General features: G+C 36.7%; 2 protein-coding genes across 2 annotated transcripts; both read right to left on the bottom strand.

Moving 5' to 3' along the window:
* Positions 1–267: 267 nt before the first annotated feature.
* On the bottom strand, positions 268–9,452 carry slc4a1a (solute carrier family 4 member 1a (Diego blood group)). Its single transcript, XM_056751858.1, has 21 exons — positions 9,286–9,452; positions 7,862–7,947; positions 7,666–7,721; positions 6,883–6,980; positions 6,648–6,694; positions 6,391–6,556; positions 6,136–6,271; positions 5,949–6,018; positions 5,815–5,857; positions 5,545–5,729; positions 5,220–5,421; positions 4,697–4,900; positions 4,354–4,502; positions 3,861–4,055; positions 3,531–3,779; positions 3,168–3,257; positions 2,781–2,947; positions 2,384–2,625; positions 2,113–2,282; positions 1,812–1,985; positions 268–992 (listed from the first exon to the last, which is right to left on the bottom strand). Exons 2-21 carry the CDS (start codon positions 7,889–7,891, stop codon positions 945–947), a joined length of 2,721 nt encoding a protein of 906 aa, XP_056607836.1. The 5' UTR covers positions 7,892–7,947; positions 9,286–9,452; the 3' UTR covers positions 268–944.
* A 3,189-nt stretch (positions 9,453–12,641) lies between these two features.
* selenow2b (selenoprotein W, 2b) lies at positions 12,642–14,457 on the bottom strand. Its single transcript, XM_056751937.1, has 4 exons — positions 14,297–14,457; positions 13,855–13,952; positions 13,620–13,696; positions 12,642–13,173 (listed from the first exon to the last, which is right to left on the bottom strand). The coding sequence occupies exons 1-4, from the start codon at positions 14,323–14,325 to the stop codon at positions 13,093–13,095; spliced, it is 285 nt and encodes a 94-aa protein (XP_056607915.1). The 5' UTR covers positions 14,326–14,457; the 3' UTR covers positions 12,642–13,092.
* Positions 14,458–14,634: the final 177 nt, after the last annotated feature.

Below are 14,634 nucleotides of genomic sequence, written 5' to 3'. Positions count from 1 at the left end.
TTTATTGGAATGTGATTAGTTGTGTTGGACTTCGTGAATCGCTGCGCAGACCATCAGGTGGATGACATCACAGTACCGTGAGAGCCATGTAAAAGGAACAACATTCGAGAGGCTCTCGCGGGTTTTAATGTCATATGCCAAATGGTATGCGCAGCGAGAAATACAATACCTCGTGTGGGCTTTACCTACATGAAAGCATAGAGAATGTATAAATCAGTTAAATATAAGACTGGCTCACACATGATTGAAAATGTAGTTACCTCCAACTTATTTAGAACAGGAATCTTTAATTGTTAAACAATGAGTGATGAAATACACCATAAGAGATCAAATATACATAGTCACTCCAGTTATACTCACAGGTGTAAAAACTTAGCAATAGTAAGTATGCTGACATACTGTAGTCCTAAACCTATTATATTTACAGGTATCAATGTCCCTGAAAACAGTCAAACATGAAAAATGTCATATGAAATATAATGGCATGTTTTGCGTGGGCATCATCTGTTAAAACAGCATGCGATATACATTCAAGCTGGTAGTTCAGCGGTGTGATATTGTCACACACTGACATTCAATTTTTTTCCATTTTGCATAAAACTCTAAACACCTTAAATAAATAAACACTGTGATGTATAAAGGCAAAAATCTTAATAACACAAACACACAAAAGAAAAAAAGCACAATGGTCTCTTGGAAAAACAAAAATCTAAACTATGGAATGTATATGAACAGCTTGTGAATTTTACGTGTGCATGAACTGCATTCTAAATCTAAAATTTCACAATATAAAGATGTTATGCCGAACCTATTTGTCAAGCTAAGATTTGCTAGTAGCCATAACAGTTAAAATATATAAGCAAAATATTATAATTTCATGCACACAGTAAAATGAATACAAAGTGGCTTGGAATCCAGAATCAGAAAGTTGTTTTGGGGTTATTTCAGTCGTCCTCATCATCAAACTTTACGTTGGCATCATCTCCATCCAGCTGCAAAAAGGTGAAAACACATGGGGTCACAACATACAGTTAACCAGACAGTGATATGTGCAATGATACAGTATATGACATCAAATTTTTGGTTAATTTAGAGTATTTTAATCTACTGATATTAAAAAAGCCAAAACTATACAACTGTTTTTCATGCACATATTAATAATATAAAAATGTAAATGTTTATAGTTATAGATATTAAATATAAACAGAAGTTATGAGGGGTATAAAATGTGCAGTGATCATTAATCAGGCCTATGTAAAATGCATAAAGGGCTCAGTTAGTTTTCAATTAGGCTAATATGTGAAATGATACGGTATATGACAGCAATGCACATTTTGGGTTATGTTAGAGTATTTTAATCTAATAATACTAAAAAGCCCAAACTATACAATTGTTTTTCATGAACATATTAATAATATAAAAATGTAATTGTTTAGAGTTATAGATATTAAATATAAACAGAAGTTATAAGGGGTATAAAATGTGCAGTGATCATTTATCAGGCCTATGTAAAATGCATAAAGGGCTCAGTTAGTTTTCAAATTGGCTAATATGTGCAATTATACAGTATAGGACAGCATGGCACATTTTAGATTAAGTTAGAGTATTTTAATCTACTAATATTAAAAAGCCCAAACTATACAATTTTATTTTCTAAACATAATAAAAATATATAATGTTTAGAGTTTACATATTAAAGTTACATAAGATACATTAATTATAAGGGGTGAAAATGTGCAGTGATAATTCATTATGTAAAATGTATAAAGGTCTCAGTTAGTTTTCAATTTGGCTAAACAGTATATACTTACACATTTCATCTCCCTGACAGTAAAGACAGGACCGGTCATTAACATTCGCAGAGGGATAGTTAGGATTAGGACAAAGGGCAAAGCAAGTGAAAATGAAGTAGATTTCACTGCCCACAGAATCACCAAACACATGATCTGGATGACAGTGTATAGGTGCATTCGCATTGTTGGCACCTGTGGAGAAACATAGGGAAAAGATGTAGATAGATAGATGGACTCACATAAAGTATGAGACTGTTTGTTGCTATTTGGAACTTTGGCTATGTAGTGCACATATGTGCTTCTCAGTACAATATCTTACATGAGTGACAAAAGGAACAGCTGGATGATGCTTTTTCGGCATGATCAGAAGAAGAATGCGGTCCCAAAGCTGGATGCCACTCAGTGAAGTGATACCCATATAGAGGAAGATTCCGAACAGAGCAGTCATAGGGATCATCTTCAGGATAGGCTCCATCAGAATGGAGACCCCTGTGGGTAAAGTATTATAATGTATATTTTCATTGTATGTAGTATGTTAATAAAACTTTTAATTATTTAATGTTATTACCACAAAGAAAGATAAAACTTACCAATCATCACTGCCACCAAAATTCCACTGACCCTCTGTTCTAACACCCGCTCAATCTGTGGTCTGGGGCCTTTGGTCATGACAGTGAGGGCGTTAGCATGGGTCACAGATCTCACTGTCGCAGCACTAAGCCAGGGGGCACCAAAAATAGAGGCAATGCCACCCAGGAACACCAAAAGCAGTAGGTCCCAATGAAAACCAGAGCCCTTCATCATTTTTCTCTCAGGTTTACTCACAATCAGCCTGGATTGGGGAAAATGCTTAGAGGTAAATCACGATATACCATTACAACAGATAATTTTTCCTGAGAAGATCTTTAGAATAAGATCTACACCCAACAATTCCACTCAACTTCTAACTTGCATATTCTAAATATTCTTTATGAGTGAGACACTCACGTGGTGATCTGAGACTCGAGGAAAATAAGAATGAAGACCAGTAAACCAGGAACAACACAGGCGAACATCATCCAGATTGGGAAAGGCTGCTTCTCACCCAGTGGGTTGATAATCCATCCTCTGGCTCCAGGATTAGACACGGTCAAACCCTTTGGCACCACCAGTTTCTAAAGCAGAATGTAAAAACAAAGTTTAGTTACTATGAGGTGCATGACTGAAACAGTCTGTTGTTGTCTTGCACTGATGTTATATGGTAACTATTTAATGAAGTCCAGTTTGTTTATGGTTTGGTCCAGATTACAACATTATTTTATCTTCAAGAGCATTATATGAAGGTTAAGAACAGTCACTTTCTCTGAACACTGAAACAGTGGTTGTCATTCTAACCTGTGTGTAGGCATCACTGATGCTGATATCCACAGCGATCATGAAGAAGATGGCGATAGGAACCCCAAAATCTCCAATCATCCGACGGATCTGGTGGTGTGATGTGATTTAACAACAATATTAACATGGGCTCATGACTGATATATATGTTTGTATATTATGTAGTACTTGTAATTGCATTTGGGAGACGCTTTTATTCAAAGCGACTTACATTGTATTATCCTATACATGTATACATAGGTATGTGCAATCCCCTGGGATCGAAACCGCAACCCTGCGTTGTTAATGCACTTTTCTTACCACTGAGCTACAGGAAAGCTTTTTGTATTAATGGTGATACAAGACAGAACAGGGCAAACTTACTGGGCCAGGTAGGAAGACTCCAGTTTTGAACCCACGGAGATAGTATGCAATGAAGAAACAGCCAAACATAAGACACATGGAAAGTAGAGCAGTGTTGGGGTATGCCCTCTCCTCTAGTATTTCATGGTGCTTTGTAACATTGCCTTCAAGAAGTGTCGTGATGTTAACCCTTATGATAGAATGGAAGGGGTCTTCCGCAGACTCGTTCAAAGAAGGGTAGTTCAAAATCAAAGGATGTGCTTTGAATATCTAAGGGGTAAAAAGGGATTTATTGTATTATCTTGAAAGTAATTAGTTCATATACATGTGAGTGTGTGGAACCATGCATGCCTTGATAAGCTTAGAAAAGGTCTCGTAGATGAAAATAAGCGAGATCAGGATTGAGAAGATCTCCTGGGTGAAGCGTGAAATGAAGCGGACAAGGAAGCTCCCCTCCACTGCCATGATGATCAACACGATGATAATCAACCACATGCCCACCCAGACACGGCCTACGATGTACTCGAAGCCTTGAGACTTGCAGAACTGAAAATAAAATATGTTTTGACTTAGATGACAGTTGTAATTTTTTGTTGCATTGTTTCTTTACATTTACATTTACATTTAGTCATTTGGCAGACGCTTTTATCCAAAACGATTTACAGTGCACTTATTACAGGGACAATCCCCCTGGAGCAGCATGGAGTAAAGTGTCTTGCTCAAGGACACACTGGTGGTGGCTGCTGGGATCGAACCAGCAACCTTTGATTTACCAGTTCAGTGGTTTAACCCACTAGACCACCATCTCCATCTTTAAATCAGTTTCTAAATTTAGAGTTTTTACCTGAAAGAACGCCTCTTCAAACACCATCAAAGGACCCGTAAACCCAATGACTAGAACAGGCTGAGCGGCAAACAAACAGAAGATGATACCCTGCACGCAAGTCGAGACCATCATCTCCGAGACCCCTATCATGTGCTCCGTCTTATCCGCTAATACATAGAAAGGGATCAAAGGTCAAACACACAAAATAAGTGAATGGATTGGATTTTCTTGGTCTAACTAGACCTTTAGGTTTTAGGTTGTTTTCTGAATATCTTTGAAATAATCATTCACACTTGGGACAAGACTCTTGTTTGCTCAAGTCAGCATGTCATCAGTAAATGCTTGCAGAGTATGTACTCACCCAGCAGTCCTCCGAAGGTAATGGCAGGAGAAAGGGCAGCAAAATAGATGAAGATGACGGCAGACAGCACCTGAGGGTCGAGGGCATCAGTGAAGTCGCTTAGGTAGTTCTTGTAGCGGCGTTTTATGTCTTTGACCATACCACCAAACGGATAGCCGGTGCGGGCCAATGGATCCTCTCGTGGCTTCTCGGGTCCAGTTTGGTCTGATCAAGTAAACAGAGCAGGTAATGTCATTCCAGAGATCAGATTAGGATACAGAAATATACAGTCTAAGTGACCCAATTCAGCCTTGTATGTCACCAAATCGGTGATCAAATAAGGTAGATACATTTCATAACTACAATTTTAAACTTGCTTTAGACTCAAGAAATATTTTATTAATAAATTACACCAAACATTTCACTGGTTGTGTGCAGTGTTTAACTGAGCTCTGCATGGAGCATTTGAGATTTAGAGTGAACCTGACTGATCTTTAAACAGATCAGAAATAAAGAAGCCCTGCATCATTCCATAAAACCTTACCTGTGCCTCCAAACATAATTCTGGTGTCATATGGGCGGACTCTCTCCCGCAACATCTTCTTTTGGAAGTTGATGATTGGCTTGAGCATGGCCTCATCCTGTATTTCTGTGGGTGGGATAACAATGCTGCAGTCCATGAAGTCTGCTATGGCATCGGTCAGATCCTTCTCAGTTGTGGCCAAGTAAGCTTCCAGTGAGAACACCTGACACCAAATGAGACAGGGAGAGTTCATTTTAGTGCCCAAACCACTCTACAGACTATTTTTCCTCTGCATTTTACTAAGGAAGATTTCTTTTGGCTGGATCTCAATATATCTTAATATTACCCAATCGGCCATCAGTGTTGCCATGGCTCGGCCGCTCTCATGGTAATCCAGGCCGCTTTGACTGGGACCCAGCAGGAAGAAAACAAAGCGGACTGGGATAGAAGATTCCAAAACTCCATCCAACACCACTGAATCCCTCAGACGTGCAAATGCCACCACCGGTTTCTGAAGGTTCTCCACCACGCCTTGAGAGAGACATGAGCATTAAATATCCTGGATGGTAAATCAGATGAAAAACCTTTATAGAAGGAATAACCAAAATGTTCTTACCTGATAAAACAACAGAGGCCTCCACGCGATCAACCATGTCTCGCTGAAGAACAAAACCATGAAACAATCAGTACTGGAGACTGACAGAGCAAGATACTAATACAAGATGGATGGATAAACGGGTGAACTTGTACCTGCTTGGTGACTGAGAATGTTTGCATCTCAATGTCTCCACCAACAGGAGTTGCAGTGCCCTCCAATTGACTATAAATCAGACACAATGTGAGATTTGTTTACTGCACACAAATATCTAACTTTTTTATGTAGTTACTTGGTACAAATGTCTGTGCGCATAAGGGATAACAGAGACATGTATGTCACCTGCGCTTGCGCTGCAGAATCGCTAGAAGAGCATCCTGGTCAGTGGGGCGGATCTCTTTTTTGAGCAAAAGTTGCTCCACCATCTTCCGAGTAATGCTTGATAAGCTGCTATCATCAACATCCAACAGCACCGCTCCTAGATAGAGTCACCCCAAATATTAGCCGTCAACATGAGGTCCCCCATTAATTTTGACATTGTTTCTTGTTCCCTCTTTTGATCGTTGTCTAAAAAAAAAATGTCATTCTGTTTCTCACCTGTGTTCATGACCTTCCGAAGTTGAATGAGACTTTTGAAGGTGAGATAGGACACGTGGGAGGCACCCCACTGTTGAGTGGCAGGGTTGAAGTTCTCCTCATAACCCACCCAGCGTCCCATCTCCTGCCATGACTCTCCTCTGAGCTCGTTCAACTCGACATATGCCTGATGTGGGCAAACACAATTTTTGATTATAATATTTTTTAGATGATGAATAACGTGAGGAAATTATTGACAAAATTTGTGTATACATCACCTCTGCATCTCCTCTCTTGATGGCATTGGTGTTGGTATTTCGAGCAGCTGAAAGAGGATTATTGAAAGAATTTAGGACTCATAAAGAGGTATTTCAGCTGGTGCCCATTAAAACCAGTTAAACATCAGTTTAACCAAGCTGGGAGACCAGCTTTAACTAGCTGAAACCAAAAAATCAGTTTAAGGTTGGTTCAAGGTGGGTGTGGTTGATATGTGCGTGTATATGATAAACACACCCTCAAGGTCTCTGGAGAAGGTAAAACTCTGATGAGGCTCCTCTTCAGTTTGCCTCATCTGCTCCAAGTCATAGCTGCCCTTCTGTACCGCAGGCGTCCTATAGAGGGCGACAGAGTGCGCACACTACAAAACACAGCATGGAAAGAGGCGCCTGTTCCAGCTCAACAAACTCACCAGATCTTATTCATCATAGGCCAGACTGATCTCCATCGTCTTACAAACCGACTCAAGCCAACCCTGATACAACAAACAAAAACCTCACACTGTCCCGCCCTCGCACTGCCCTGAATCTCACCACATGGGGGAGACATTTTACAATGTTACTTTCCTACTGTTTCCCTAACTATTTACAGGTTTTTCTACTGTTTATTTCTTTCAGATTTTTTTAAACTTGTGAACATTCACAATATAACACTCCTTATGAAAATCTCAAAATAATAGAATAAGGTGTTTGAGTCATTAGCATCAAATAATTCATATTCTAAATATTTAGAATCATTTTAATGTAGTCATTTTACTTTATGGCTTTCACACAAAATGTGCTCAGAAAATCACATTAATTAATTATTATCATTATTATTAAAAATTATTTATAAATGAAAACTTGAATATTCATGAGAAACTTAAAATGATGCCAAGCAGTTCATGAATTATTGTTCTAGTAGGACTTTTAAATGTAGTTGTGGCTGCTTACGAGTATACAGTAAACCGGCACAACTTCATCGTCTTAATTTTGTTTTGATCAGTGTGTGTAGGACACATACAGACAGTATGATACTTACAAACTGAATGGAGAGGGTACAGGTGACTCACTGCCCTCATAAGATGTGTCATTGTCCTTCAAAGAGAGAAAGTAAGATGAGAGAAGGAGAAAAAGAGCAAGAGAGAGAGAGGCTCTATTTACTACATGTGTTGTGTAATGTATAATACATCTTTTGGATGTCATCCACTATATTTGATATGAGATGGTTCTCTCACCCCTTCAAATGATACAACGGCTTCCATCATGTAGACTGTCTGAACTTCTCTCTGTCACAGAACTTTCAGAAAATCTCACACATAACCTTCATTCACACACGAGTGACGAGTGGGAAAAGGGAGAGAAACAAAATAACACATAACAGTCAGATACTACAAGCACCAAACTGTTATAGGCACACTTATTTTTCATTCATTCTTCCATTACACAGGTAGGCATTTGCATGTAATAGAGTATTCATGGTACATTACATCTGTTCCCTGAGAATCAACCACTACCTATCAAATAAGCTAAACTTTCCTTCTCACTATGCACTTGAGACACGTTGAGTTCTGACATTTTGAACATTACTACAGTTTTTTCATTAATGAATAGTGCATTTTTACCATAACTCGTTTTTTATGTATTTTAGAGGCAAAATTTTACAGTAACCCAACTGTCACAAGGGTGTGTATACAGAAGCCTGGCAATTATCAGAAGACTGAATGTCAATTGTATGATAAGAAACATTCTGTCCCTCACTGTGCGTAGTGACAAAAGCAGATAGAGTAGATCAGGGGCTGTGGTGAAGTCTTGACTGTAACGGCTTAAACTGCACCCAGACTTTTACATTTTTTTACTATACACTCAAAGTCAGATATTCTTAATTAAAAGCAAATAAATCTGATTACTGTCACCAATAAAACTTTTGTGCTTTAAACACATAAACTGAAAATGACTGTAAAAGGATTTACTTAGAATAAAGTGGGAACAGCCGTTAATTAATTTGCCTGCTCTTGCATTTGTGCAGTTTCTGTAAATTAATAAGACATGCAACCACAACAAGGTTAATAAATATAATTTATAAGCCTTAAAATCAAAATTATCAATGGATTGTAATTTGGAAGTCCTTAAGTTCCTATGAAACATACAACAAAAATGTATTCCATGTACTGAAGGATGAAAGATGATTAACATAATTTTCATATTTGGTTGATGAATATGATTTTTAATCAATATTTGTGTGCAGCAATGCTTAAGTTTTTGTTAAAGGTCAAAAATGGCTAACAATTAAAAATATGTTCTCTCTGTAATTATACAATTTTGCAATGATAACACTCTTGCATTAACCATACATACACATTAAGCACTTTAAGTTTTTAGTTAAGTCATGATTTTCAAAAATTACCTATAATTTCATCTCTAACTTTTCTGTGCCACTTAAATTAACCATTGAATTTGTCATTACAAAATCTCCTATAAAAAAGTAAAAAGTAAAGCTATATAACAGAACAACATCTGCTCTTGAAATTACCTTAAGCAGGTGTACCCCACTTTACAGCAGACCACTGTCAAATTTGCACACATTTTAAAGTCTTTCCACCGAATTAGACCGTTTCATAAATGCTAAGACTAACTGTCCCAAAGCATGACACACCCTTACCTGAGCCCAGGTGTTCCTGGCGCGATTCTGTGCTTCGTTTCCGTGGCTACACTTGGAACGGCCAACTCGAGACTGACCTCAGGCCGATTCAAAAGACATGGGTGGGGGGGGAGTAATGGAAAAAGAGCAAAAGATGTAGTCACGTAGTGCGTGGAAACCCGAAAAAAGTGACACGCTTTGAGCACCCAGGGGTGTGAGGGGGGTGATAAGACACCAATAATCAAGCAAACAGCTTTATCAATGGGGCCACCTTGGAATGGGAATATACCCCAGCCCTAAAACCACTCCCAAACAACTGTCACCCCGAACTGTCTCAGAGTGAGAATACAGTGAACATTTTTTGCTTGTAATGTGTGTTACATGTGCTTAATGCTTACATTTGCTCTGAACACCCAACTAATTTAATGTGAATAGCACCTTTTGGCTAGTTTTGGTTAAACATCATTATTTGAAAATTTAACACTGGTGGCACCACCAGTTTTACCCTGGAACATAGCCAGGTTTGAACCCTTGTGTGGGAGAAACATTAATAATATAGTCATCACATTAGCAGGGGAAATTTATCAGCATCTTGCCTTCTGACGTCAAGTTGTGTACAACTGTCAGGGATTCCTTTCACATTGATATATTGCAGCAGTCCTGCAATAGTAGTTGGGGGGTTTCCCCCTTCATGGCCCTCACATGAGTTTGATTTCATGTAACCTTTTTTCCACTGAGTCACGGAAACACTGCTGCATCTCGGTCAATGAGCGTTTGTTGAACACATTTGTATCATCGTGTATTTTTTCATTAAATTAAACAATAATCCGTGGTCTTTCTTTGCATATTACATTGAACAGGATACTGTGGCTAGACCTTCATCTCCTTTCAGGTTCAGGTCTTTTTTAAGCACACAGTGCTGTTGTGTCTTCATTAATTATTATTGATAAAATTAGCAAGATACTGAATCTGGACACATTATTTGACTTTTATTAAACTTATTATATATATATATATATATATATATATTAGTTTTTCCAAAATGAGATAACTCGACATAACTTCAAAAATCATGTCTTTTATTGTGCATTTCAATTAATACCAAACTGCTGTTGGTTTGTTTTGATTTAAGCCATAATAACTACAAAAATACAGCTAACTTACACAATAGAAGCATGATGACATAATAAAAACATGATTTTATTTTATTTCATTTTGGAACCAAATTTTTCACATAAATAAAAAATGAATCGTTTTTATAATTACATTCTAAAATGTTAAATAACACTATATTATAAGGTGACATTTTAAGATTTGAGGTTTAAAAACAGATAAAACCTCATGCCATTTCTGTTTTGCGTAAATGCGTAAATGTGTCTTTTTCCCACTCTTTCTGTGCGACCCTGTTTTTCCTGGACTTGGACTTTTTAAAACTCATAATTTGATCACTGGAATTAAAACGAAGTATCTCTTTTAGTGTTTATTAGTATACTTTCGGTGTGAGGTTGAAATAGGACTGCTTGAAGGTAGTTTTTTTCCCAATAGAACGAAAAGTGCACAGTTGTGAATATAAAAGTCGGACTCCAATTGTAAACATCCCATTTTATAAATCTTATGATGTGGGTTGTATGTTCAATACACCTTATCACCTGAAACATGGAGATGGTGGAAGCCCAGTGGCCAAGGGTGCTGCTGGTCCATCAGAAAGCTTCATTCTTCAGATATCCAGAAAAAAAGGTTTGTCCCTGAAATTATTAGGCTGTTGCCTTGGATAAAAATGTATCTGTACATACGGAATATGGTAAGACAAAGTGCTTGAGATTGCAGGAAAACCAGTTGACCATAGAAGATACGCAATGAAATATCAACAGAAAACATACTTTATATGTAAAAAAACATAATATTATGTGATATTATAAAATCAATTTGTAATTGATCAAATTAAAACATCTGGAAGAATCTAAAGGGAACAGTGCACACATATATGCTAGATGGCTTACATGTCTTGTTATCTGATGATATTAAGGTGTTGCTTCAGGATTAAAAGTGTAATTAATGTTCAGTCTCGTGGTAAATGAGACCTATTAAAGGGTAGAATAATAGCATCTCCTGAGAGGGCCTTCTTTGCATGGAACTAAAAGGACCCATGTGTTTAAAGTCTAGGGGGAAAGGAACAGTTTGTTTGTGTATATGAATCCTAATGCAGATTTGATTTATTTAAGTTATTTGTTTCAATGATGATGACTCGCTTTGATTTAAAAGTTAATTATGCAATAAGAAATATGGTGTGCTTTACAAATATGCAAAATGTAAGTATTTTAAAGGATAATCTGACAAATGTTGACAAGAAAAATATGCTTTTACATTCACACACTCAAATATTGCTGTTTGGAATAGAAACGTCTGTGTAGGATTTCACAGTTGATTTTTACATGTTGTAATAAATACATTGAAATGTTCATGGTCATTTATAAATACTAGTTAACTTATTGATGTATTGATGTGATTGAGTATCACAATTATATTAAAAAGGCTTACACTATAGTGCTTATTCAACATTGTTTCCCATACTATAGTGCATCTGAAATGTTTCTGCACACAGTGAGCGTGTAGGTGTGTCTCTCCTTCGGTCTCTGGTATTTTATGATAAAGCACAGCAACTTGAATGCTCAATGATAACCATGCCAGCCTATAGGACACACAGACTATCACAAGCTGCTTTGAGGGCGTTCACACAACTGTAACTTTCGTCACATAGCATTTTTCAAAAATGAGAACACCATTTCTTTTAGATCTATTGAATGTATTAAAACAGATGCTTGACTTATAATGATGTGTCTGTTCCTTGTTTCACATGTGTTTTCCAAATGAGATTTGCCATTGTGAAGTAGAAATTTAGTTTTCATGTAAAATATTGAGAGTACACATATAACCAGACTTACAACTATTCTGTAAAATACGGACAAATAATACTTTCAGTGCAGTTTTTCTAACACATATAACTTAATATATATTACGTAGTTTGCAATATTTTTTCGAAAATTTACGATGTCAAATAAGAAGTGCTTTTACTCAATTATTTTATTGTATGACTGTAATAAAGTGTTCATATTATAGTGTTCAAAGTGCTCTCTAGTGGTGGTGAATATGGTTTACAATCTGAAAGCTTATCAATAAAACTAATATATTTCTGCACAACTTATAACACACCCTAAAATAACAATACTTTATAAAATTTTGTGGTAAAAGTTTTCAGTACATTTACTATGATGAATAAATTCATTTTGGTATTTATTTTTTATATGTTTAAGTGTTAAAATATTGTTATGAAAGAAACAACACTGAACTCTTAATAACCCCCAAAAAACACCTTTTCAGAAATGCATTAAATTTATTTTTTAGAGATCACAGGAATAATTGTTTCAAGGGCATCTAAAAGAACAGTAACCAATTAAATCAATTGTAGTAAATAAAAAATAGAGAGTTTAAGAGAGATTTAGGATAAATTTAAATAAAAATAATATATTACTGATATTATTTTAAATCATATTATTTTAACAACTTTCAAGTTATTGAGTTAATTGTTCTCTTTACTCTCTTCTTTATTACTCTGCTTCAGGTTTGGAATTTTTCAGACTTTAGCCTCATACCATAACGTTTCAACTTTGAGATATGGCAATCATTTACGTCCAAAATACTCTGTGTAAAGTAGAATGATAAAGAGGACAGAAGAAGAGCTTCAAAACAAATCAGACATCGCTCAGAGCTTGACAATAGCATGTGACCTTATCTGAGCAAAGATGGTTATTACGATCTGAGGTCAAGCTGCTACAGAATGATACAGTCTTTACGATATCTTGCGATCTTCTCAGGCTTGCCATCCCTAGCTTTATGGATTGCCTCCATGATCTATAGAGACCACAAGAAGAAAGAAAAATGTAAATGAAAAGAAAAGAAACAATCCTCATGATCAAAATTCTAGTCGTGGTTAAAAGTCCTGTCTTAAAGTGAAAATACAGAAAGTTACATTTCAGAAAGTATCCCCCTAAATTTGTTCCTAAAAAGCAGAAGTGTAAAATTTGGTTTTACAGGTGATGTGAGCACTTTCAGGCTTAACCACTGAATTTGACAACCCCATGCTTTCCTTTTATCAGAGCCCGTCCTTATTAAGAATTTTTTACAGTAAGAATCTGATTATACTTCAATAAAACTACTGTGTATGGTGCCATCAGCACCTTTTAAAGGCATCTAATTGTTATTTTAAAAATATTTAAGTCTTAGAGATGCGGATGAGATGCACTTTACAAAGTATGAGGTCACCAACAATAACACAGAATTTAAATAGGCCTGCTTACATCCTCCTCATAGGGGAAACCACCTGTTTCCAATTTGGAGAAGACAGGATGTTCATTGATCACCACCTCAAAACTCCCTATAAAAGTATTTGTAAGGTTTACTGGTTGTTATAATGTCAGTTATATATTGTATTAATTGTTAAAAATAAAGATATTTCTAAAACATTGCTCTGGATCATTTTAGTAATGCTTTTGCACATTAACTGGAATTAAAGATCTAAGGACACTACTTCACCTCTTCTTCCCACGGAGCCAGACACCTCCGCATCAGGAAACTTGGCGCTGATGTTTCGCTTCAGTTCCTGGAAGCGGGGCGCGTAGCCTCATCCGCCGCTGGTGGGTTACAAAACACTGTTTAGTTTTGTTTAAAATCATTATTCAGAGTCATTGCTGTGCATGCCACCCGCCTTTTGTTGTCAAGTCACCGTGAACAACTGGTTCAACCTGTATTTCCTACTTTTAGATATTTGATTACAGTTCTACATGCTTAGTGTTTTGCCTACAGACGATTTAACATTTTGGCGTACGATGGCCACATCTATTGCAAGGAGTCAGATCGCTAGATTTTTAGACAGTCATAATTTAAATAACAACTTAACTATTATTATAAAAGTATAGAATCCAAAACGTCTAAAACGTATTAAATATAAATTCTTTAAATAAGTAAAAAACCTTACCAATATTCAACTTTAATCTTTACCGCCATGATTCGCGTCTCCTAGCCTGTGCTGGTTCAGTTGTTACCTTGTTGTATGTATGGAGATAAAAAACAAGTCACTACACACCCTTCCGACCTGGGACACCTGCGTCAGGAGAGCGAGAGCAACACCCTTTACCTTGACACGCGATGATGACACGCTTCAGAGTTTCTATAGATATCCAATAAAAGCGCAGTAAACAAAATAAGTTTAAACGATTCCAAACATGGAATCGAAGTACATGGCAACGTGTGAATTTATTAATTCGTTATTAAGATGATGCGTTTTTCAATGTAAAAAAGTTTGACTTACCTTTA

This window comes from Triplophysa dalaica, chromosome 7, assembly GCF_015846415.1.
Source record: "Triplophysa dalaica isolate WHDGS20190420 chromosome 7, ASM1584641v1, whole genome shotgun sequence".
In the NCBI taxonomy this organism is placed as follows: domain Eukaryota; kingdom Metazoa; phylum Chordata; class Actinopteri; order Cypriniformes; family Nemacheilidae; genus Triplophysa; species Triplophysa dalaica.
Note: the sequence above shows the minus strand (reverse complement) of the source record. Positions and strands in the feature narration are given on the sequence as shown.

What these genes read in the sequence shown, in the direction of transcription:
- slc4a1a (XM_056751858.1), bottom strand. Translation starts at nt 7,891, where the DNA reads ATGATGGAAGCCGTTGTATCATTTGAAGGG. An exon ending in TCAAGAGAGGAGATGCAGAG is followed by an intron (nt 6,557 to 6,647) that starts GTGATGTATACA and finishes TGCCCACATCAG; the next exon opens with GCATATGTCGAGTTGAACGA. An exon ending in AATTATGTTTGGAGGCACAG is followed by an intron (nt 4,901 to 5,219) that starts GTAAGGTTTTAT and finishes TTACTTGATCAG; the next exon opens with ACCAAACTGGACCCGAGAAG.